This window comes from Curcuma longa, unplaced genomic scaffold (genome assembly GCF_044706935.1).
Source record: "Curcuma longa cultivar G26 ecotype Majalengka, Jawa Barat unplaced genomic scaffold, ITB_CL_G26_1.1 contig_27496, whole genome shotgun sequence".
Lineage (NCBI taxonomy): Eukaryota > Viridiplantae > Streptophyta > Magnoliopsida > Zingiberales > Zingiberaceae > Curcuma > Curcuma longa.
Window position 1 is genome coordinate 1 of NW_027433436.1, and position 27,808 is coordinate 27,808.

The 27,808-nt window shown below is 33.2% G+C and overlaps 1 protein-coding gene across 1 annotated transcript; it reads left to right on the forward strand.

Annotated features, from left to right (window-relative positions):
* Positions 1–3,312: 3,312 nt before the first annotated feature.
* LOC141819049 (peptidyl-prolyl cis-trans isomerase CYP71-like) lies at positions 3,313–27,003 on the forward strand (the record flags this gene model as incomplete). Its single annotated transcript, XM_074706423.1, is given in 11 exon segments — positions 3,313–3,577; positions 3,712–3,797; positions 13,793–13,881; positions 22,557–22,796; positions 22,927–23,048; positions 23,232–23,307; positions 23,438–23,545; positions 23,629–23,805; positions 25,272–25,489; positions 25,751–25,883; positions 26,780–27,003. Coding segments are annotated over 11 exon segments (1,643 nt in total), but the record flags the coding sequence as incomplete, so codon positions are not given.
* Between the last annotated feature and the right edge of the window lie 805 nt (positions 27,004–27,808).

The window sequence follows — 27,808 nt, forward strand, 5'->3', positions numbered from 1 at the left end:
AAATTCAAATAATTTTAGCTTCCGTGCATTTATACCGAATTTCTATTTTCTTCTTCTTTTGACAACGGCAAAAGAATGGAGTTTGATAAAACTCAAATTTTCTCCCCTCTTTAGAAATTTAGTAAAAATAATTTGAATAATATAAAAATCTAAACTTTTTTTATCAAGTGTCAAACACAATATTTACAATCATAGAAAATTAAATTTTATCAAAATTATTTCTCATTGATTTTCTAATTTTAATAAATATGATTTTTAAAGAAAATTATTAAAAAAAATATTGAAGCATCAAAAGATCATAAATTTTTTTCTATCGATAGAAAACATGCCATATTTTCATAGAGAAATAATTTCCAAGAAATTTTTCAACAAAAATGATTATAAATAAAACATAGATTTCATTTATGCATATCGTGTTCAAAAATTTTCTTTTCTATGGTTGACTATTCTTGAAAATTTTCTAAGTAATGAGATAGACTTAGATACCCAAAGTAAATTTATGTCTACTGGATTTATAAAATATTTTTATAAACTTTTTTAATTTGGCCCCTAAGGTATCTAAAGTAATATCTTGGTCCTCCATACCCTAAACCTTGTTAGCTAAATTTTGTTCTTTGGTTCTTAACAATAGAATCAGACTATTTGAACCAATAGAAAATTTTTCTAATGCTAATTTAAGAGTTCCTACCTATTCCCTTAATTTTGCATTTTCATCCTTAACCTTTTATAAATCTTCTATTGAGCAAGAATTTACCAATTTATTGTCTAACTCAATTTTGATCTTCTTCAATTCTATATGCTTAGTTTTTAGCTTGCATAACGAACTAGAAAGCATTTTAATATCATTATACATTTGATATGAGGGTAGATGTTTTATCTCACTTACCATATTAGATTTGTAGATCGAGACTTCCCTTCATTGTTGCTTTCTTCACTTGAGTCTTCTTGTTCATGAAAAGCCATGAATGCAAGTCTTATAGTTTGTTCTAATTCTAGCTCTTCTTCGGATGCCTCATCCCATGTTATTTTTAGGTTTTTGTGCTTGTCTTTACTCTTCTCTTTGATAATTTTTTCTTGAGTTTGGAGCAGTTTTCCTTGATGTGACCCTCCTCGTCATAGTTGAAACATTTGATCTTTCATTTCTACTTCTTCTTTAGCAACTTGGTAGCTTGTCTCCTATCGAAGTTATTAGACTTAAATAATATTTTTATTTTCCTTATCAGGTATGCTTGTTCATCTCCATCCATTGAAGACTCCAACTCGAACTCGCTTCGCTTTTAGAGTTATGTTGTTGTTCGTTTTTTTTCTATTTCTCTCATACCTACACACCTAGCTTCGTGTAATTCCATAGTTGAAAATAGATCTTCTAAATTACTTACCTTGAGATTCTTTGATAATAGGAGTCAACCATTGACATCCATTCTTACGTGCGTGAGAACACATTTAGGGCGTACCTTAATATATCTCTATTTGATAATGTTTCTTCAAGATTGTTGAGGTTGGTGAGAATCTCCTTCATTTTTGCATGTAGTCATGCCACCTTTTCACCCTTTTCTAGCCAAAGGTTGTTGAGTTGATTTCTTAATAGATTCTTCTTTGCCAACTTCGCTTCTGAGGTTCCTTCATGAAGCTCTAGGAGTTTCTCTTAGAGTTCTTTTGTCGTGAAGTCTTCCAATTGCTTCTTTGTCTAGTGATGCTCTTCTAGGTCTTCCTCCATCCATGTCCTTAGGCATCTCAAAGTTGTATTTTAAAGAAAGCATAACATCAAAATTAGTTCGAAAAAATACCTCTATTTTATGCTTCCAAAGTGTGAAGTCACCTTCGTATTTTGGTGGTTAAATGCTTGACCCGATCATTCCTCTCAATCTATTTACTTAGTTAGCAGTTAGTCCTTCTAGACAGTCTGACTCTGATACCATGTGTTGGTGCTGCAAAAGCGGTTCAGATCACTAGAGGAGAGGGGTAAATAATGACTTGCAATTCAAACCTAGATTTCTCTTACTAATGACTTAGCAGTGACACACACATTAGCAAAACCAATAACACATAAAGGAAAAGAGGCTTGATACTTTATTTGGTTTACAACCTAGAGTTGCTAGTCTAAAAACTATGAAAGCACATCCACTATATTCTCTTATTCGGAAATGTCCTGGAGGCGGATAAGCCTCTTAGAGCGATTGAGCACAAGAGCAATAAAGAACTAAAACAGAATGAATTCGAGAGTATGTTGTGTATTATTCTTCGAGCTTCAATCCTTTTTATAGACTCCATCTCGATCTGTCCATTATGTTGACGTGGCACCTTTAGATAGTCAAAAAACCTTTCGATCAACTAAATTTTTGCTAATGCAACTTTAGACTTTATTCGCTTCGATAATGGCTCAATAACATCTCTGGATGACTCAGCGACCTCTGATCACCTAGAGGCTCCTTCCAGAGACTGCCAACATGGCCATTTTGATTCATTTCGACGACAAGTCTGGATGACTCAGCAGGGCTTCCGATCACCTAGAATGCTTTCAGTCACTTGGAAGATGGTCAACCTTTAGTCTTGATCATTTGTTGATCTTACCTTCTCTGATCACCTTGATGAATCTCTGGTCACTTGGATAGTAGGTTGTCTGGATCCAATTCCGGTCAACTTGAACAATCTTCCTTTCGACTTCTTGTCTCTCGGATGTATCGAGTCCTTTTAACTCACTCCATGTGTGTCTTTTTCACTCCGTTAAAATAATCTTTTGTAACTTCTTGTACCTCGGATGTATCGAACCCGTTAACTCCCTTCCTATGCCATTCTTCTCTATTGCTTTCATTTTTTACCAAGATTTTACCATCTCTGATGCTTCTAAGTCATTGGCTATTTGTGTGTTCTCTTAAATCCCTACACACTTAGATACACATAAGTAAACAACAAATTTTATTTTAAACTTATTTGATAACACACACTTGGAGATCTAATATTATTTATACAAAATCTATAATCTTCGAGCTTAACAATGTTAATGAAATGTTAAGAAAGTTTAGAATCACGACGTAATAAATGTTAGAATTACAAATTCAATATAAGATCATTAGTTTGAACTAACTAATTAAAAATTATTGTTGAATATTAAAATACAAGAATCAATTTAATTTAACGACAACAAAGGAATTAAAATTCTTCAACACTTAATTAAACCTTTAAATAAGACACAAAACAACCATGAACTTATGAAAAATATATAATTTATTATTATTAATTGATACGTTGGATTTATTTTCCAATTAAATCTGCTGCTTCAATCTGATGTTGTAATTGGCTTGGAACCAAAACCCCACAGGCCTTCGGAACCCTAGTTGAGGTTCTTCTGCTTTTTCAAGTCTCGCCCACCAGGCCACTACGCTACTCTCGTTCGAGAGATTTCGAAAATGGAAGAAGGAAACGGGAAGCCGGCGGCGGATCCATCACTACCAACGCCGCCGGAGGACGAAGGAGACGAGGAAGCGATCGTAGGGCCTGGTCCCGCTCCGCGATCCCGCCCCAAGCGGCCCCTCCACTTTGAGCAAACCTTTCTCGACTCACTTCCCAGCGCCCACATGTAAGACCGTCAGCTTTCTTCCGCATATCCGTTTGCCTTCTCTACTACCACATCGTGTATCCAATTTGCTAACCGTTGTGAGCCACCGTGCTCTTCCTTTGATTTTTGATAGTAAGAAGTATGGCGTTTTGCAGGTATGAGAAGAGTTATATGCACAGGGACGTGGTCACTCATGTGGCCGTCTCATCTGCCGACTTCTTCATCACTGGAAGCAGTGATGGTGCTGTGCTTCCTATCTCTTTTATCGTGTCTTTTCTATCTAGTTTGTTCGAACCTCTGTTATTTTTGTCTAGCACGTTTTAAACTGAAACGGAATGAGAAGAAGACAACCATAGCTTTTCCTTCCGAGTATTTGATTTTTCTTGAATCATACAATCTCTTGAAATATCACAGTGCATGACTACAAACATATCCAACCCCCCAAAAATCTTATATTGGAGAAGAAAACAACACTGCCTCTATTTTAATATCACTTAGCTTGAAATTTAGAACTTTGAGAGTCTTTCCCATTTATAAATGCATGACAATGGTGTGAACAGAAAAGGAGTGAACCCGGTTGAGCCAATTCAATGTTTATTTATTTTGCTTAAAGAGTGTCAGGGTCTAGTTATGTATGATAACCCATATTGAGTTTATCTATGCTCATCATGACAAATTGATAACCATCCTATCCTACTTCTGCTTTCTTGCGCATGATTAGAATAATATTGTTTGTAATTTTTAATGAAGCAACAGGTAGTGTGACATGCGTGAGTATTCAGAAGCTCATATATTCAGCTGTTACAAACTGAAAATACCGTATATAAAACCAGAGATAGATTATTTGTGTCTTCTATTGCCTCTACTAATGGGGTCACAAGTGCTCTAATACCATTTGTTTAAATTGCAGATCGGTGTAGCACCAATTTTGAAATTAACTAACAAAACCAGTGATAGAGTCAACCCTCAAGGTAGATGCTCAAATCCACCTCTCAAACCCCTTTTTGAAATCCGAATTTGATAGCTGCACATACAGAATCACCTCCATCCTGAAACCATGTCGTGAATTTAACACAAATACACAAACGAAGAACATCTACTATGTAATGTTGTTCTTCATACATCTGCTCCATGAAGAAAAACCAAGTCTACAATATATTAAACTACAAGCGAGAACTAGTCAAACCACTGCACACATATCTATAGGTGCCTCACAATCCTTTGTAGACTCTTTTATCTGATAAAGAAAACAATGAAATTTGAATCTTAAGTGGTTATTGGCATCGAACGCTCTCTCCAAGAAGAAAACTGCCATATTTACTAGCACTTTGGTCACCCAGAGCCTCCACACACAAGGGAATCTTGACTCGGAAATGCTTCAAAGGTGAGAAATGTCAGAGCATTCTCCTATTCAACCGTCACCCCCGCTGTCCCATTTGAAAATCATTAAAATCTTATGTAAAGCCCTAGTTAGAGTTATTTTTTTGCAGCTAGGTTGTATTTATCGTGTTGCAACCATGCTTGACCATTACACTGGCTATAACTTTTGGAACTAGGCAATTGGCTGTAGCTCTAGTTGACACATATCTATACCTAGATAGTTTTGTTTATTGTTTAACTTTTAAGTACTACTTTCTTGAAGAAGTACTTAACCCTTCTTCCTAAATGTATTGAAAGGTATGTTTAAGTTTTTTTTAGAAAGGAACAAATGAGTTGACTGATGAACAAACTTATAAACATTGTATTATTGTATTTTAGACTATACACCTTGTATCAATACTCACACTTGCTTCTCACAACCTCTTGGTTCCCAGATGACAAAAAATTGTGCTTGCAATTTAAAGCTCGATTTCATGACTTTCATGAGAAACTCAAATGCACTAACAACCACATTACACCAAGTGATGCAGTCATGATAGTATTTCAAATTGTTTATTAAATGTTTATAGACTCTGGTTCCAAGCAAAACAAAGTACAAGAAAAATATTCCATACCTTTTCTTATTAAGAATTTGGTTTTATTGGAATCACATGTATGTGTAGGATAAATTTCGGTGTTGGGGGAAGGTGAATAACACCCACTCATTTTTCACAGATGAATATGTTAAATCGCAACGGAAATAAAGTAAAATGATAGATACCAATTATGTAATAAGACACACCAGAGTTTTAACATGATTCACAACCCCCCATGATTGTTATGTTGAGGCCTAAAGAGCTCACAGAAAACCACTACTTTCCTCCTTTTTGGTCTTAACTAAGGTGGAGAAGCCCCTTATAATGTACTTTTCTAATTGTCTTACAGGTACATATAATTAGCTCAAAGACAATTTATAAAGCAAGTTACAACAGTAATAAAATAAAGTTTACATAGAATTCCAACAATCGAATGATCTTGATCTCTTTGCACAATTGCTAAAAGATGGGTGCAGATTTGCTTGAGAGTTTTTTAGAGAAAACTTGTTGGTTGTTTTTGAACGAGCCCTCTATAAGAAGATGGGCACAGATTTTCTGAAAGATTGCTGTACTCCTTCAGTCTATGCTTGATCTTATTGAACCTGTAAGAATTAAATTTTAGGGAGAATTGCTATCTCATTATCTTCGGGATCTCTGTTGATAATTTTAACAATATCATCTCCAGTTGAGTGTCTGTCATATAATAGTCAACTATATACTGAGAAGTTGATGTTCCAAGTTAAATTTTGAAGATTCTGTTCGACCTAGAAAATCATCAGTCGACTCCATCAGTTGATTGTAAGTCTTCCTGTTTGATTTCGAATTATTTCAGTCAATTTTCCAAGTCGACTTGCAAATGTTCTCTTTACTCTATAATTATATGCCCTAGTCGACTGTCAACATCCTGTTTGCTCCCTTGCCAAACCATGAATTCAAATCATGGTGTGGTAATCATCAGTCGACTGTACATAGACAACAGTTGACTGCATGCATTACTATAAATCTCACAGTTTTCGTGGTATCAATCAGTCGACTTCATAGATCACACAGTCGACTAATATCATACAACGAATCCATAATTCGAGGTTTGTACTCTCCTTGTGCAACAGTCGCCTTCAGTATCAGTCGACTGAGACATCATGACTCAACCTATATACTAGTCTAGTTCGCCTAACTTCGAGTCTCCCCTTGTTGTAGGGTTATAATCATCCAAAGCTCTTAGTTTCAAAAATATTACCTCATGCCCAGTGTTCTAAATGGCAACCGAGGCGGTCGCTTAGACGGGAGGCGGACATTATCTGGCCGAGGCGGTCGCTTAGACGAGAGGCAGACATTAACTGGCATCAACTGCACCAAGTCAACAAAATTTAAAAAATCCTAGATATATTAATACACTTTCTTTCCCTTCCAAAATATAAATAACTCCATCAAGTCACCTACAACCCACCTCATTCTGTCTGGAATTGCCCACAACAACGTCGTTGTACCGTCTGTTGCCACCACCATCACATTAGATTAGCTTTTATATATTTCTAGCAAGTTCTTATTCTAGTTTTTGATCTTTTATTTAATTATTGAAGATTAATGACGGAAAATGAGAAACAACTAGAAGTTGAATTGAAGCGACAGTCTAGTGATATTGTTTGAGATTATGGGGTGTTGTATTACAAAGAAAAAAGAGATTGAGTCACATGCAAATTGTGTAAGAGGCTTATTAAGAGAGAAGTTTATCGGATCAAGCATCATATTGCGGGTATTATAGGATAAGTTGAAGCATGCCCTAAAACATCCAATGAAGACAAAAAAAGAGTAAGAGCTTATCTTAAAAATAGCAAGAATAAGAAGTGAGAAAAGGTGGAAGAACTAAAAGAAGAGAGGGCGGAAGTCAATATAGGTGTTGATGTAGAGGATGATGATTATCAAGTGGAGGGAGATTCTCTAAAAAGAAGTCAAAGCATCTCGGGCCTATTGATAAGTGGACATCCACAATCAATTCAACAAAGGCAAGACAACAAAATATAAATGAGGTAAGATAACAAAACATAAATGATGCACTGAAGTTAAAGTTTACAAATGATGTGCATGAGTACCTTACAAGATGGGTTTATGAGGCGGGAATCCCTTTTCATACAATTGACAATCAAAGATGTAGACAAGTTGTAGAGGCGGTTGACCAATTCGACCCAGGCTACAAACCTCCAAGTCAATATCTTCTAAGAGAGCCACTTTCGAAGCAAGAAGTTAAGAGTACCAAATTATCTTTAAAAAAGCATGAAGAAGAGTGGATGAAAAATGGATGTTTAATTATGATTGATGCATGAACAGATCGCAATAGGAGAAACATTATGAATTTATGTGTCAATTGCAAATTAGACACTTCATTCATTGGTTCTATTGAAGAATCCATGGAGGTACACACTAGGGTTTACGTCTTCGAGTTTGTGGAAAAATACGTTAATGAAATTGACCCTCAACATGTTGTTCAAGTAGTGACGGACAATGCGACAAACAATATGGCGATGATGGAGTTGTTGAAGGTTACACAACATAAAAATTTGTGGACCTCTTGTGCGACTCATACAATCAACCTCATCCTTGAAGCAATTGGAAAGTTATCAAAGTTTAGTGGAATACTTGAAAAAGCAAAGGTTGTAGTAATATTCATTTATGCACATCATAGAACTTTGACTATTATGAGGAAATATACTAAAAAGAAGGATATTGTGAGGCTTGGGGTGATTGGATATGCTACTTCATTTTTAATCTTGGAAAACCTCAAAGACAAGAAAGATTAAATGAAACTTAGGTTTACATCCGAGGAGTGCAGCAAAACAAAATCAAGGAGTAGTGTGAAGGGGAAAGTGGCGGAGGCGATGGTAACAAGTATCTCTTTTTGGAATGATGTTTCTTTGATTTTGAATGCTTTCATCCTTTTAGTGAAAGTTTTATGCCTTGTTAACGGTGATAAAAAGCCCTCAATGACCTTTTTATTAGGTGCACTTAGACAATCTAAGGAAGAGATTAGAAAGACTTTAAAAAAAGAAGAAAATGTCACCCCTTTTTTGAAGGTTATTGATGAGAAGTCGAAGGGTAAACTTGATAGTCCTTTGCATTATGCCATTTATTTGTTGAATCCAATTTTTTACTTCAAACATCCAAGCATTCAAAATGACACCAATGTTATGAATGAGTTCTTGAATTGTGTTGAGAGAATTTTTTCCTAATGATATTACTTTTTTAGTATTAGTATGATGATGAATCTATATTAATTATCTTGTTAGTTGTATTTATATAGTTATTTGCACCTTATATAAATTGTATTGTATGAAGTTTATTTATGCATAAACATCATTTAATTACATATATTACATAGAGACTGATAATTATTTATAATATTATATATAAAAAATAGTAAAAAAATTCAACTGCCTAGGTGGTCATTGACCGCGCCGCCACCACCTACCGCCATTTACAACATTGCCCTTGCCAGATGACCTCTATGCCTTTTGGACTTTTGTACTTGGAGTCTCCTTATCTTTAGGTCTTCTCCTGTCCTCGACCTGTTGGGATTTCCATCTTGCCAATATTCATCTTGAACTTTCATGCCTAGCATTCGACCTCCGTGGCTTGTAAGAACTTCCATTTGTTTGTCTAGCCGTCTACTTTCATGCTTGACACACCATATCAAATTACCATAATCACTTAATTTAAACCATGGTCCAAACAACAAAACTAATGCAACACACATGCTTAGGTGTGATTGCATCATTAATATGATTAAAGGGGGAGAGTAGATAACCCTGCTTCCTAAAACCTAGAGTACACAAAAACAGTCAAGCTATATCCCGCTAGGTGAGGTTAATTATATGAATCTTTCTACACCATTGGGCTATATCCTCTACTATATCATCATCTATAAAAAAGGGTAGTCTGGTGCACGAAGTTTTCGCTAATGCGAGGTCTCGGAGAAGGGTCTATTGTATGCTGCTTTACTCAGCTTCGCAAGAGGCTATTTTCGAGCCTTGAACTCATGACCTCTAGGTCACATGACATCAATTGTATCGTTGCGCCAAGGCTCCCCTTCTATTATATTATCTATATTTAAATAAATTTTATCTTTTATCATTGCTAACAAATTCTTCATTGGTCTTCCTCATTTATGTACATATTTGTTATAGTTTCATATCGCCTAATTAGAACATTTATTAGTCGCTTAAGTATATGCCCATATCATTTTAAACGTGTCTCTCGGAGTTTTCCATCAATAGGTGCAATCACGACTTTTTCTCTAATGTTCTCATTTCATATCCTGTCCAAACCTAGGTGTATAAGATTTTGTTTTTATTATACCTTGCGTCCCAAATTATTTTTATGCAAAGGTTAGCTGGCTCACATTGTGTAGGCCCTATCCTTTTTTTAGCTAACACTAGGTATCTAGCCTTTCGAGCCGACTAATCTTAGGGATGACCCGTCTTATCCCATGGAAGTTTGTCACCGACCATCAGGGTAAATCTAAAAGTGTTTATAGTGAGTGGCCCAGTAACCCAACATCCAAGGTTTGTCATCTCACTGGAGGAAAATGCTCTATAGTATGCCGTAGTAGAGAATTGAACCATGGGTGCTTAGGAGACTGCATGGGTGCACTACCGCTGTACTATAGCCTAGGGAGCAATCCTTCTCTTTTGTGAAGATAAAGTTGTTGCTGATTGGATTATTAACATATGTAATTGACTTTGGGCTTGCCTAATCATTGTACATACTTCTTTTTGTGAAATGAAAGTTTACATTTACTGATATAGTATAATTGATGCATGAGTTTCTGCTTATATTTCTGATGATTAGTATCCATAATATGATAGGATATACAGGGTCATGTTAGATCGTTGGGATTGAATTGGCTAATAAAGTATATAACAACAACCAAATCGTATCCTACTAGGTGGGTTGGCTATATGGATCCTTCTATGTCAGTGAACTTTATCTCTTACTATATTATTATTTATACTTAAATAAATTTTATCTTGTTTTATTGTTGTTAATCAATTTTTTTTGGTCTTCCTTGTTTAATGTGCATATTTGTTATAGTTTTATATCGCCTAATTGGAATATTTATTGGTCTTTTAAGTATATGTCCGTACTATCTTAAATATGTCTCTCGGAGTTTTCCTTCAATAGGTGCAACCTCGATTTTCTCTCTAATATTAACATCCTCATTTATGCGACTCTCATCTTCTGTTCATGTGCTCGAGTCATAGCCTAACATTCAGTTTCATATAACATATAAGTCTAATCGCCGTTTTGTAAAACTTCTCTTTAAGTTTTAAATGTACTTTACGATTGCAAAGAATATTTGACATTCTCTTCCAATTTAACCATCATGTTTATATTCTATATAAGATATTTCTCTCAATCCCTCTATTCTTTTATAAAAATGATTCTAAATACATAAAATTCTTAGTTGTAGACAACTTGTATTTTAATAATTGGTTAATTATGTCTAATATTGCTAAATTTAAATTCTATATTCTGTATTTATTCTATTAAGTTTAAAACCTTTCACTTCTTGTGTTTCTCGTCAAAATTTGAGTTTAAGATTTACTCCATGTGTCTCTCTCTCATTTACTAAAACAATATCTGTAAACAACATGCACTACGATATCGTTTCTTGTATGTGTTCAGTGAATTCGTCTATGATTAGTGTAAAAGATAGAGACTTGGAGTTGATCCTTGATAGAATCCTATTTTTATGGGAAACATTCGGTTAATCCACCTAAAATTTTCACTTTTGTCATTACATTTTTATATATATCCTTAATTAGTTCAATATACGTTTTGCTAATATCTTCTTTTCTAGAATTATCTATATAATTTACCTTGGTACTCTATCATAAGTTTTTTCTAGGTCGACAAATAAAAATTTTACTTTTGTTCTCAATACTTTTCAATTAGTTACTTGAGAAGATATATAACTTCTATTGTCGACCTTTTAGGTACAAATCCAAATTGATTTTCGATTGCCGCGGTCTCCTTTCTTAGTTTTTTTTATTACTCTTTTTCAAAGTTTCATGATATGATTCATTAGTTTAATGCTTATATAGTTTGAACAATTTTGTACGTATTCTTTATTCTTATATAAGGGAACTAGAGTACTTCCTCCTTCATTGATAAGATATTTTTTTAGTTTTCAATATCAGGTTGAATAACTTTGTAAGCCATTCAATACTTTATTTTCCTTGATACTTCTATGCCTCTATCAGAATATCATCTAGTTCAATTGCTTTTTCATTTTGCATCCTATTTAAAGCTTGTTCTACTCCTCAAGCTTGAATGACGATAAAAATTAAAATTTTTATACTCATTTGACCTACTTAAATTACCTAAGTTGGTCATCTAAATCTTTATTAAAAAGTTGATGAAAATACTTTTTCCATCGTTCTTTTATTTTCTATTGCATATATTTTTAATACATTTTATTTGGATAAGATCTCTCGTGTTCTTTTCTCTCGCTTTAGTTATTCTGTAAATGTCTATTTTTCTTCTTTTGTATTTAATTTTTGATATACGTGTTTAAAAATTTCATTCTTAGTTTCATTCATTGCTTTCTTGGTCTCTTCCTGGTACTATATGCTTTTTAAAATTTTTCTCGTTCTTACAAGTATATGATACCTTTATAGGCTGTTCGTTTTTTTCTTCACTTTCTCCTATTCTTTTTCATTCCGCCTCTAAGATTCTTTATTTGGTGGTGCATATCTCTTTGATTTGCTGAATACACTTTTGGTTTCAATTGTAATGTCATCATATCCCATGTTATATTTGAGTCATCGTGTATTTCTTTTAATACTTGTATTCCTACCTTCTTCTTTAATATGTTTTATTTTCCATCTTTTAACTTTCACCATTTAATTTTAGGAGTTATATACATTTTTCTTCTATTGATATTATATTTGAGGTGCATATCCAATACTACTAACTTATGTTGGGTAGTTAAATTTTTTTCACCTTATAATCTTACAAATTTTTCTATCTTTCTTCTTAATTATAAGAAAGTCAATTTGCGATTTATTATTTCTATTTTTGAACGTAATTAAATGTAAGTCATATGCTATTGTAAAATTCAATATAGTATATAAGCAAAATATAGATTTTAAAAGTACATTGTTTTAACCATATTTGTTCTAAATAACAAATGAAATCAAAAGGCAAATAATGTGGATTATAAATTTCCAAGCATGCCATGTGCAGATATGCCTTTAATAGATAAATGCTTTTTGACGTTTGACTTTTGATCAATCTTATTAATTCCAACCATTTTTTAAGTACAAAGTTGATGTACTTGTATGACTCAGGTATCTCATCTCATAACTGAGCCGATATTACAAACTATGTTATCATAGATCTATTCGTTAATAAATATTTTAGGTTAGTCAAGGTATTTTAACTTCTCCTTTCAAAGTCTTGATATTCTATCATACTTCCAACAAGCTAGTGTTAAGAATGCTAAATGAAAGCAAGGATTAATAGCAAAATAAAATGAGAGTACTAATTATGAGGGAGCAAATAAGGGTAGCTTCAATAAATGAAAAATAAAAGAAAATATGTTAAGATGTCATGAATATATTGAAAAATGACTAATCAATTTTGGAGTTAGTCAATTCAAATCGGTTAGAGTTGAAATCATGAGGGGTAGAGGGCGAACAGAGAAAAGTTATTATAGGATAATCAAAAGTTATTTGAATATTTCTAGAGATATGATCTAACATAAAGTTAACATGATAGGATTTTATATATCCAATCCAATAGTTATTATTGTTGTTGTCATACATATGGCTATGAATAACTTTTGGAGGCATTATCACTGAAGAAAACACCTATTTGTGTCTGAGCTAACTAGCAGCGTGGGATGGATGAGCCAAGATCAAATGTTTTGCGAAATTTCTCTAATTCCAATTGCTTTGTGTGAATCAAATTGGCCTATTGGCTTAATAGATTGTGTAAGGAACAAGCTAAAGTTCCCTAAGCCCAATTGGCTGCTCTCTTTTGGTCTCAACTACTCCTTTTCATTATCAGTCCGAAGAACAATTGTATCATTTATTTGCCTACTTGGGATATTAGAGATCCACCAATTTTGATTGAATCCAAATATTGTGATTAAAGGAACCTTCAAAAGAATTATTTAGTGAAACCTGGATCATGTATATTAATTGTAACTCTATGTATTATATAGTTGTGCACCTTTATGTATCTTGATTTTGATCTCCTCCATGATGTTTATTTCTTGTAGGGCACTTAAAGTTCTGGAAGAAAAAGCCGGTGGGAATTGAGTTTGCTAAACATTTCAGATCTCACCAAGGTCCGATAGAAGGCTTGGCTGTGAGTGCTTGTTTATTTTTCATGCTCCTCTGGTTCTCATTTATTATATATATATATATATATATATATAATCTTACCCTCTAGCTATTATAGGTTGCTGTGTTTATTCTCTTCATTATTTTTCAAGTCCAATAACTCTTAAATGGTGCTATCATGAATCTTTTAACAGTTAAATTTCTGAAATATAGGCATTGTCATATCATTTTATGGTGTTGTGGACTGATATATACTCTTTTAGCATTTGTAGACAATATTAAGTTGCTAGTTGATCAATAATAGTTAGAAGGCATTTCTATCATGAACTATGCCTTAATATGCATTTGGATGTGCCTTTTTCCAACCACATACAATAACTTGCATTAAAGCCAACCAGTTCTGATAGAGAGAACATAAACATAGAAAGTGAGAAAATTTAGGAAAGAGTGATAAGATTAGTTGAAAAGATTATTTTTATTTGGATAGCAAGTTAAGAGAGGAAAGCGAAGAGATCTAAGTGTTACATTTTCTTCCATTATGCCTCTTTCTAAAATTGGGATGTGGGAATTTCATAACTTTTAAAGTTTGTCCTTGTTAATTCTTTCACTTGTCATACCTCCCACCAAGGTTTAAAATTTTGAACCGTATCGGAGTTTGGGTTTATGATCAGAACGATACGGTTTTGATACTGTATCGTACCACATCGATACGATTTTGGTACTTTTAAAATATAAAGTATATTAATTTAAAAATATTTTTATTAATATTTGATTACTCTAGATGCTTACTATTGAGTTATATTTGTTATTATCTTGTGAAATGTTTGATGCTTATTGAGTCGATTTAGAGTTAACTGAAGTTCACTGAGTAAACATGATCAACTAAGCTTAAATTGGATCAATTTGAATTTATTATGATTAGTTCAAAATTAAACTAAATTGATATAAAAAATAATTTAGTTCATTAGTGGTAATATATTTTATAAGGTTAAAAATTAATTATGTTAATTTTTTTATCTTTCTAAATCTATATCCTTTATCTTTTTTTCTCTGTTTACCTTACGGACACATTAATTATGGACGGATGGAGGAGAAAAATTATTTAGATTTGATATTATCTCATGAAATATTTAATGTTTATTGAATAAAAGTTGATTTAGGATTAATTGAAGTTCACCAAGTAAACATGGTATGATCAAGTAAGTTTAAATCGGATTAATTTGAATTTATTATGATCAGATTAATATTAAACTAATGTCAGATCAAGTCACAGGTCGACATCTCCCACTCTGTCAGATCATGTTGTACCGCCCCTTTTGCCAATGTAAAGGGCAACAAATAACGTCGGCAACCAACAATATGGTGAACACTCACTACTAGTACCACTATTGCTAGCATCATGATTTGAAATCTCGTACCATGCAGGGTGACACAATCTAAATGTATCGTTTCATTAGACAAATACAAACATACATAAGCACAAACATTCACACAAGTGATTTCTTCATAGAAAAACTTTGCATTAGTGATTTTCAAGGAAAAATTAGTATCAATGATTTTTAATCAACCCTTGCTCTCATCCTAAATAGACATGCCGCCTCAAATGCATATGCATAGAGATTATTGAATCTCTCTCTCTTTTTTTAAATAATACTTGTTGCTTATGTATCCCATTATATTAGAGAGATAAATTTCAACACGTGTTGCATTTTTTATTTTGAATTGTGCAACTTCATAAACATGAATAGCAATTAGATGTACCCACAATCACGTTATTAATAACAAAATGGTTAAAGATATGCTTAACTATTGAGCTAAACTTCGAAAATAACTATTTCATTATTTTTTTTTTTCTAATACAAGTTCTCATAATTCAACTTTCTTGTTAAAACTAATCCTAGCCAACTAGTAAGGGCAATTTCAACACTTGTGATAACATGTCTATTACCTTATCTTATGATATGAGGATTTGACAATTGTTGTTTTGAGGACTTATAACTAAAGGGGAAAATTGAGCTAGGGTGTGCAAAAGACCAATTGAAGCTTCTTACTACAAATGACCTTCTACACTTGCTGCAAGCTGGGATTGGTTTCATAGGTCAACACACACTATCAAAATATTATATTCCATAATGTCACAAATCACTAGTAAGTACCTTATGCATCATTTCAAAGTTAGGCATCTTATGAATTTAATATCTATAATTTATAGGTGTAACTCTAATTATATAACATCATAATTCAAATCTCGAGTCACTCAGTAAATATTCTCACATAAAATTTAATAGCAATAGTATTCTCAAAAATCTAATTAACACATAGACCTTAGACTTGGTTCTCTCTTGAATAATTATCTCAGTCCAATATTGCACATACCCCCTCCGCAAAAATAATCACCAATGATTTAGCCAATTTTAGTCAATCATGACTTAGGTACATAAAAAATCAACCTGCTTCCACAACTCAACTATTTGACTGGAATAATAGAATAGCATATGAATCACAATCAAAATTGACAAACCATAATAAGTTTTTTTTTGTTCATATAGTGATACACATCAACCATTACAAATAAATATATACTCAATCGTTCACCCATTTGTAGAAGCATGGTCTATAATAGGGCTAATGACACCTTAATAATCGGCGCCTACGAAGATAAACTAGATAGATAGGATGCTTGAAATTTAGCTCCTCAATGCATTCGACATTGACTTAGGATGCTAATAATAGTATTGATGCATCCTACTTAATTAGATAAATGTGACAACCTCTAACCTAATCATAAATTATATTATGCACCTTAACAAAAGGAGACCAAATACATTTAATTAAATCAATTGTTGGTGACAACCCAATCATAACAATAACATAGAATTACTCTCTATATTTCTGGTCATCAAGGGAACCCAGAGTCAATCAACTCAATAACCCTACTAGGAAATACACAAGATCAAGTTAAAATTTTCATTGAATATGCATATGCATAGAATGACTCAACTCTACATGCTTTGACATACCCTAAACCTCACTTCGATACCATGTTGTCACACCTAACACGAGTTAGGCTTATTGTGACTTTAGTTTCGCTCACCGCACATGACCTATTTTAATGTAAGAATGAAATATAGGCAAAAACAAACTAAACTGACTAAATATATATCTCTAAATACACTCAATAATATGCATAAAATCCAGCTAGTGCTTGGAGATCACAAACTCTAGAAGTGAGTATAAAAATGCAAAGTGGGTACAAGAAAGAAGTGTACGATGTAAAATATCTTATAAAAGAATTATCGAATAACAAATAATCAAGGTTTTCATGGTTCTAGACTCGACCAAGGGCCGGGTCTAACCCGACCTGGGCCCATAATCAGCTCAACGGGCCGGGTACCCATTCCAACCCAATAAAAATTGTTGAATTGACGGTTAACCATCGGTTCGACCTACTGGTTCAATTTTTGTGTGTGACCGTTAGAACCACTTTGGGGGATTTTTTTTTTTTTTGTATTTTTTTTGACAGTTGAGATCATTTGATTGTTTTTTGATCAATGACTACGATTTAGTGTCCGTTACTCTCCAAACTCTATAAATACAGAGCTCATTTCATTGTTTTTACACATCTTCTCTATTCTTATTCTCAATTCCGCAATCTCTACACACTTCGACTCCAATTCTATATGCTTTCGACTTCTACTTCCGATTACAATACAAGGAGGTCGAGGAGCTTCATCATCTCGATTTCGAAGGGGCAAGAAAATAGTGAATCTGAATGAGGAGCTCAACATTCAATCCACTGATAATGAGACCGAATAACTTTTGACATCCGAAACCCAAGAAAGTACCGATGCAATTACTTTTAAGGTTCGGGAAGTTTCTCCTTTAAAATCTTCTATTTTTACTAAACATTTTTGAGGTTACTTTTCCGTCAAAAGTATTGCGTGCAAAATGTAAACACTGCAATGCTTCCTATAAATTCCAAGCTGGCAACGACTATGGATCGTTGAAATGACATGTAGAAATGAAACACCCTGACGGAATATGTAATCGACCGTTCTCAAGCAAGGTTTAAAATATCGAGCCGTGCCGGAGTTTCGGTCCTGGACCGGAACGATACAGTTTCGGTACCGTATCGTACCGTGCCGGTATAGTTTCGGTATTTTTAAAATATAAAATATATTAATTAAAATAAAAAATTTAATCTAAATATTTAAAAATAAAAAATAATTTTTTTTGATAATTTTATAGGTTTTAATAAGGCCTATTTAAATTATCCCGAATTATAACTTTGAACTATAGCTAGGAGTTGATTATTAAAATCTAATTAAAACCTAAGTTTTTTTTTTAAAAAAAAAACATCGCGGTCGTGCGATCGGTGCACGCGGACGCGGAGTGTCGCGGGGCCCCGGCGGCATCGCCGGCTCCGGGCGGCGCCTCCGGCGGCGTCGCCGACCCCGGGCGGCGCCTCCGGCGGCGTCGCCGGCCTCGGGCGACGCCTCCGGCGGCGTCGCCGGCCTCGGGCGGCGTCGCCGAGGCCTCGCGACGCCTCAGGAGCATCGCCGAGGCCGCGCGACGCAGCCGAAGGTTCCGCCCGGGGTCGGCGACAATGCCGGAGGCGACGCCCGGCCGGAATTCATGTGCCGGCGCTGTGCCGGTGCCGCGGTGGAACGAGATTTTTCGTGCGTATCGGGCGATACGACACGAAATTTCAAACCTTGTTCTCAAGTATAATTATCTAGATTTTCTATAGTGAAAGTATTGATTTTGATTTATTTTTATATTCCGAGAATAAATTAAGAGAATTATTAGCTAGATTTATTTCCGTAGAATATCTTTTATTTAGTTTTGGATCTAAATGTACTTTTGAAAATTTTTGTAAAGAGTCTTTTAATCTATCTGCTAAACATGTTCCTATAATTACAGTTACAAAAACAATTAAAAGATTAGTAGCACAAGGAAAAAAATTAATTGAAGAATTTAGTAAATTAAATAATAAAGTTTGTTTATGTTCCGATATTTGGAGTGATCATCGACAAACACATTTGTATATGGATGTGACTTGCCATTGGATCGATAACTTCTGGAATATCCAAAAAAGATTATTAGCTTATAGAATTTTTGATGAATCACATACTGCTCACAACATCTCACAATTATTATGTTTAATTTTAGAAAAATATGGATTGATTCATAAACTATTTTCAATATCATTTGATAATGTTAGTTCTAATATTGTTAGTATTTATGAACTAAAATTTATATGTCAATTTATTATTGGTAGTTTATTTTTTCATATTTGTTGCATATGTCATGCTTTAAATTTATGTTCAAGATAAATTAAGAATTTTAGAAAATCATATTAAAACAATTAGAATTGTTATTTTTTATTTATGGTCGCATCCATCTATAATGAAATAATGGGATATATGTTGTAAAACTAATGGAATGAGACCTAAAAAATTTCTATGTGATGTACAAATATTTTCGAATTCAACATATCAACTGTTACAAGATTTATTTCAATATAGAGAATTATTATGTCTATTTCTTACATAAATTATTAATAATACTAATATATATTTATTTTCACACAAATGAAATATTTGTAGTAGTATTTGTGAAATTTTAAAAATATTTAATGATGCAACCGAACAACTTTTCAATTTTTATTATCCTACTTCTAATTTACTTTTAATGAATTTTTGTAATGTAGTATTAGTTTTAAATGAAAATAGTAATAATGAATTTTTATCTTCTTGTGTATTATCAATGAAAGCAAAATGAGAAAAATATTATTTTTATATTTTTGAAATTTATTTAGTTGCATTTGCTTTAGATCCTAGATGTAAATTAGAAGTTTTACAAGAAATGTTAGTTTTATATTATGACACTTTTAATTTCATTTAAAAATTCTTTTTCTTCCAATCCTAATAATATTATATATAATATTAGAATTTATTTATATGATATTTATAAAGAATATAGTATAAAATATAGAATACAAATTAATATTTCTAAAACACAAAATATAATAGTAGTAATTTTAAATTTACAAAAGCACAACTTTTATTAAAAGAATGGACAAAATGTCCACGAGGATCCTTAAGTTCCACACAGGAACTTGAGAATTATTTTACGATTTCTTTTGATTTTAATGAAGAAGATAGCGAAGCGGATTTCGATATCCTAAAGTGGTGGGCATAGAAGGCTCAAAGCTTTCCCGTCCTGTCCATGATCGCTAAAGAAATTTTAGCTTATCCAATGTCAACAGTTGCTGTGGAACAAACATTTATTGTTAGGGTAATATATTGGATGAACGATGATCGACTTTGTCTCCCGATTCGTTGGAAGCCCAAACATTACTTGACGATTGGACTAGAGCCGAAAAAAGAATCCAAAGAATGCATTTTTCAGATGACGAAGTCGAAAAATTTGATATCGAAGGAACGAATACTACAGGCACGGGAAACAAAAGTGAGTAGTAATGTCACTTCTTAAGGTAAAAGGGTAAAAATGTAAGAAAATTACGTGGATTTTGATTCCCGTATATCCTAAGGAGATACATAGACAATTTAAATAAGTATAAGTCCTCTTTTATTTTTATTTTTTTATTAATTTATAATTTTAAATTTTTTTAATATAATAATATTGAATCATGGCGAACTGTGAACCGACGGTTCCAAATCGTGAACCGGCGGTTCCGAACCGTGAACCGTAACTATCTTTGACGGTTAAGGTCCGACCTGTCAGGAACCGTCGAATTGTTGGTTCCGAACGGGGGTCAAGTCTACATGTTTCACCAATTTGACTTCATTAATCTTCTATCACAATTTCTTTTAAATTTCTCTTAGACAATTTCATCATATTCTCATGTTAAAGCATGCATCTCGATTTGCAATTTGCACTTCTATAACATATATTTTCTTTTTAATTTCTTACTTAATACGAAGTACATGAATCCATCAATCAAACAGTATATTCTAGCACCATTCAACAATCAAACCAACAAACATTATTATTCTAGCACCATTCAACAATCAAACCAACATATGTTTTCCTCAATATCTAAGTGTATCAAGAAATCAAACCATCATCAACCATCTAATATATCAAATCCATGATTAAACCATGGTCATTCATTAAATTATGATTATCAAATTTATGGTATGATATAGATTGTTTGAGTTGGAGTGGCATTGGTAAAGGCTGAAATAGATATTTCCCAAGAAACGAATCATTTCACGAGGATTGACGATCAAATTATGGTATGATATTTTAATGCATGGTTTTAATATTTTATTGATTCTATGTGAGTTTTATTATTTTTAATAATCTGTATATAATACTAATAATATAATATTATTTAATACATAAAATAAGTAATAAGAATATCAATATTTTTGACATAATATATTATGATACTATCGATATTATGATAATATATTGTCTGAAACTAATATAGTTATATTAGTTCTTCTATTTATTATTAATGATATATGTTACTAAGAGGTTAAGATATTCTGTCTCATATTTAATGAACATTGGATTGTCTAACATTTGTTATTTCATATATCAAATTGTTTTACCCTTCCCTTTTTGATTTTCTTATTAGCCATTCGCATTTTGCCGATCCTACCAATCCAATATGATAATTTTTTGAATATTCGATTTTGACTTAGATGTCTTTTTATATATATATAACCATGCATTAAACCATCGAACAATCAACACTAATTCATAACCATCCATCAACACATACCAACAATGACAAAAAAAAACTCCACCACATCTTACCTCGCTACACTCTATGTACAATATTACTATAATCCTTCCACAAAACACTCAAGAGAATCTACTATTCTCCCAAAACCTCCATACTCATGTATGATCAAATTACAACACCCACCAAAATGTTGATCATTAGCAACTCCTTTCCCATTCTCCATGAATAAAATTAAGCACTCCTAGATTTACTCAGTTAAAATCGATATAAAATGTTGGGGGTCCATTTGTAGTTATGTAACTTCGAGGGGTGTATTGGTAATTTTACTATATGAATAATATTTATTGATGACTTTGTTTATTTTTTGACCTGAGTTAGAACTAGTATGATCTCAGATTCTTGGTGTCACCTCTATGCTTTCTCTCTCAAATGTTTACATGTAGACATTGTAAGTTCTACTATTGCTTCACCATCGGTCGATCGAAATAGACCATAAATGGAATTGTAGGTCTAACTTAAGCTCATTTAAATCTGTCTGCCTCAACCTCTAGTTTGTGGCATTCTATCAGTCTTTGTTAATTTAATTCGTATGGGGCTTAAATAAAACACTATGCAACTTCATGCATGTGATTACAACATAAAATATGTTTGTATGACCAATTGCATAGAACGTAGTTTATGCATGAATAATGCATTTACACTAATAATAAATGTTTAGTAATAGTTGATTGAAGTAAAAGAAATAAACTAGTAGTTGTGTTATGTATACATCTAAGAGAGATGACTTGTACGGCCACCAACTTTAATAAACTTTTTGTGATATCAAAAGTTTCAAATGTCAAATTTGATATTTGTACTACCAACAGGATGAATGTATATTTCCTAGTCCTACTATGAACTAGAGATCTCATGGTATTGTTTACTTCACTTCATGATAAATTGGATTCCTTTTAATCATGGTTTGTTCAGTAATGCAGGTTAGTGTTGATGGCTTACTCTGTTGTACAATATCCAATGATCCATTCATAAAGATTTATGATGTTGTTAACTATGATATGATGTTTATGATGCGCCTCCCATATGTTCCTGGTGCGGTTGAATGGGTATATCGGCAGGGTGATGTGAAGGCCAAGCTGGCAATTAGTGATCGTAATTCTGCTTTTGTTGGAATATATGATGTGCATGAAGGTTCAAATGAACCTATCATCTCAAAAGAGGTAATGCAATACTTTTCACTTAAAGCTTTAGTAAAAACTTGCAGTTAGACCATTTTACTCGAAGCTTCAGATGCAACAATCCTTGCTCAGCATTTTCACCAAGTATATATATTTTTTCTTCTTTTTGCAGATTCATATGGGACCTATAAAAGTTATGAAGTACAATCATGTGAATGGTATTGTCATATCAAGTGACGCCAAAGGGATTATTGAATACTGGTGTTCTGATAAGCTTCAATTTCCTGAAACTGGGTTGGTACTATGATAGCACTTGAACATTGCACAAAAGGATTCTGCCTGTTTCATCTTGCAAACAATACTCTTCATGTCTTATCTATTGAGAAAAACCCATGGGCTATCTTTATAGTGAATAGGATGGTTTGATCAAAATAGGAATTAGATATTGATCATCTATGTTCTCTCTTTTGCTTGCAGTGTAAGTTTCAAGTTTAAAACTGACACAAATCTGTTTGAGATTGCAAAGTGCAAGACAACAGTTTCTGCTATTGAGGTATTGCAGTTAACCATATCTTGTCTTTTACCCCACTATAATGTTTTTAGTTTAAATGACCAATTGGAATGGTGTGTTCTGTATATGATACATTCTTTTTTGTTGTTTGTTTATTCCTTGCTTCCATAAGGTAAGTCGAGATGGCAGTCAGTTTTCCGTAACATCTCCAGATCGCAGGATTCGTGTATTTTGGTTCAAAACTGGTAAACTGAGGCGTGTGTATGACGAATCTCTCGAGGTAACCTTTTTTACCATCACTCAGAAGCTATCCTTGAGATAAACCATTGCTAGGATTCAAGTATTTTGAATTATTCATGTCAGGTGGCACAAGATCTACAGCGGAGTGATGCTCCTTTGTATCGCCTTGAGGCTATTGATTTTGGGCGAAGAATGGCTGTTGAGAAGGAAATAGAGAAGACTGAAAATGTTCCACAACCAAATGCAATTTTTGATGAGAGCTCTAACTTTATTATTTATGCAACTCTTCTTGGCATAAAAGTAAGATTCTAATTTCTAGTTATTGCTTCAATTATCCTGTTTTCTACTGGTTATATCACTAATTGCGTAAATTGAATTTTGTTCTTATTTCTTTCTTCTCATATCCTAATCATAGTTCTAGAGGATTGATTGGTTGAATACACAATAAATTTCCTCTTACTTTGTGGTTTACTTGTGGGAGGGACAGTTCCTTTCTCATACTCATGAATCAAGTAAGGACAATGGATCCTTTTTTATCATGCTCTTTCACAAGATAATATCAGAGATTTCTGTAGTGGAAGAAAGTATTTTGTGATGGCTTCTTGTGTTGATTTCAGTCTCTTGATGGTCTGGAAAATATTAATTTGGATCTAGATCACCCACCAGTTATTTGTTGATTATATGTAAAAGTTACTTCCATCTCGCATACTATTTGTTTTTGGGTAATTTACCGAATCGTCAAAGGGGTGCCCTATGTTGATTTTTTATCAAAAGGATATCCCACCCTCTATAAAATGACACAAATGTCATCCATTATTATTCACCTTCTGTCTAAAATCCTAAACTGGTCAGACGTGTTATAGCAGCTAGAAATCGTAGCTGCTACAACATGAATTTTTTTTAAGACAAATTGTTCGGAGCCTCTGAAAAGACTTTAAACGATGTTTTTTGAGTTTGAAACCTAGCCATTACAGGTTTTATCCCGTAATCAGATGTAGATCTATTGTTTTTTTGAGACTTTTGACTCCGAAAAGATTTTAAACGGTTTTTTGAAACTTTTAACTCGGGTTGAATCACGGGACACACAATATATTACATCGAAGCTTGTTTAAAGATCTACAACTGGTTACGGGGTGAAACCTGTAACGGCCAGGTTTTAGGCTCAAAAAATGTCTTTTAATTCCTTTTCGGGAGCTCCAAACAATTTTAGTCAAAAGGGGTGCCTTTTTAACTTTTGCCCAAAATTTTTTTCCCCATGTTGTAGCAACTACGAAATCATAATTGCTACAATTGTGCGACAACTCAATTGTAGCAGCTATAAAACTGTAGTGGCTATAATTGTGTAGCAGTTACGGCTTCGTTGCTACTACAATGCGTCCGATCAGTTCAGGATTTAGGTGGGAGATGAATAGTATTGAAGGACAGTTGTGTCATTTTACAAGGAGGCACCATTTTGATAAAAAATCAATATAGGACGCTCCTTTGACGATTTGGTAAAAAAGGGCCGCCCTTTTGAATTTTACTCTTTTATTTTTACATACTTTGTAATGGTTGTAAAAAAAGAGAGGGTAAAATCATAGAAAAAATAAAGTAAACAATAAATAAGCGGGGGTGGTAAAAACAAAAGTGTGTGTGTGTGTGTGGGGGGGGGGGGGGGGGGGTTGATGAGCAATTCTTCTTGACATGCTAAGCTTCTTAACAGATTATTTCTCATGCTGGATATTAATTTTAGCCTTACCAGTGTTTTGATTTGTTTTATGTTACAGATTATTAATTTACATTCAAATAAAGTCACACGGATACTTGGAAAAGTGGAGAACAATGATAGATTTTTAAGAATTGCTTTATATCAAGGTGACAAGAGTAGTAAGAAGGTAAGAAAGATTCCTGCAGCAGCAGCAAATGTCAACGAGAGTAAAGAGCCCTTGACAGATCCTACACTTCTTTGCTGCGCTTTTAAGAAACATAGAATTTACTTGTTCAGGTTTGTTCATTTATCTTTCTATCGGAGTTTATACCATGCAATAAAATATGTATTGACAGAAATTGCAACTCTTTCTTGTGGTAACATGTTCGGTACATTCTTTTTTTATTTTGATCATGGTGTTCTTTCTTTACGAATGTTGCTTATGTGGATTATGACAACACTGATTCATGTTGAGCATCTGCTTTGATATTATGAAGGCATACCTGCCTTCTTGTTTGGTGGCATTTTTCACTGAAAATTATATTTTGCTGGAAATAGCCGAAGGGAACCTGAAGAACCTGAAGATGCTACAAAGGGAAGAGATGTGTTTAATGAGAAGCCACCACCTGAAGAACTTTTGGCAGTATCTGAGTTGGGAAAAGCAGTCACAACATCCCTTCCAGATAATGTGGTAAGAACACGTTTGTTTTTACTGTTACTCCCTACAGCAGTATCTTTGTACCATTTAGCCTTGCATTTTTTGTTGTTTGCATACTTTTGACAATTCTAAAGCTGACTTATTGAAATAAGCTTTAGAAACCAACCATTTTTAAGTCAGGCAAGACTGAATCTATTTAATGTAACTTTTTCTGATGGATAAATGGTTAGAAAGGAATAGGTAAATTTGATGGATTTAAATCTTGTGCTAGATTTTTTTTGGATGTTTTGTGTCTATCATTCAACAAGAAGAATATTGATGATGATATCATTCGCATAATGGTTGGGTGGTGAAAATGGAGAGAGATTTCATGGATTTTATGCAATTTCAGTGTTGAATAGTCAAGGCAATGCATTCAAAAAAATTAATTTACTATATATAAAAATGTTGAGGTGGATGAGCAGAGTTATTAGGAGATATAAAATAGCAAAAAATTAAAGGGCAACTCAAAATTTGAGTAAAAATAGGTTTAGATGACAGTAGCATACTCAAAGATTATGAATACCAAGCTAGATAAATTGATAGATAATGAAGGTGTGAGGGTTAAATCCATAAAGGAGATCAAAGAAAATTGAACTTAAGATAGAGAGATTCAATAGACTTAAGAATTACTAACAACTATGAGCATATTATCAAAATAAAAGACCCTATAGTCAACCCCAGATAATTGGTTGTGATTTCTTCTCTCTTTTTTTTTGTGCTTCTATACATGAATTATAAGACTAACTGTGAAGTTAATTTTGCAATCACCTAGTATCTTTATTTCATTGAACCTTGCATAACAATAAATATTATCTTTTATAAAAGTTAAAATATAAGAAGAAAATGTGATCTCTGTTTATTTTGACTTGGTTGATTATTCTTTCTAGGTGCTACACACATCATTGGGTGACGTTTACTTGAGATTATATCCAGAAGAGTGCCCAAAGACTGTGGAAAACTTCACAACACATTGTCGAAATGGTTATTATGATAATCTCATCTTCCATCGTGTAATTAAAGGATTTATGATACAAACAGGAGATCCATTGGGTGATGGCACTGGTGGACAATCGATATGGGGAAGGGAATTTGAGGATGAGTTTCATAAAAGGTCCATCTTCTATATGAACTTAATTGCAGCTTCCATATAGCTTTACTATTCTAATTTCTGGTGTGTTTTGCATGCCATCGACAAGTGGTTTTTCTCTCACTGCTCACAGAAAGTCCACCGTCTATGTGCACTTTAATTGAAAATTGTTTCTATTTCATTGTACTGCTCCTGCAACTTGAATGTCGATCGACTCATTTTATTGCACAATCCATGCAAAGGACCTTTTGGAAACTTATAGTTGCTTATATGATTTTCCTTTATTAGTTGTTCTTTACCTTGGGTAGCTCTAAGTCATTGGACACATTCAAGATATGGTACCACAATGTATGTTATTTGCAGATGATATCGTTTTGGTAGATGAGACACGTGAAGTAGTAAATACTAAACTTGAATTTTGACGGAAAATACTAGAAGTGAAAGGTTTTAGGTTTAGTAGAGTAAAGACAAAGAATATATGAAATTTAAGTTTAGTAATATTATACAAAATGAATTATTAAGATATGAGATGATGAGTTATCTGTAACTGAGAGTTTTAAGTATTTAAAATCATTTCTACAAAAGGATGGAGGGATTGAGAGAGATGTCTTACATAGAATACAAGTAGAATGATGAAAATGGAAGAGAATGTCAGATATTCATTGTGATTATAAAATACTTCTAAAACTTAAAGGAAAATTTTACAAAATGACAATTAGACCTTCTATGTTATATGGAACTGGATGCTAGGTTATGACTCACATGAGCAGAAAATGAAAGTTGCAGAGATGAGGATGTTAAGATGGATGTGTGGACATATAAGGATGGA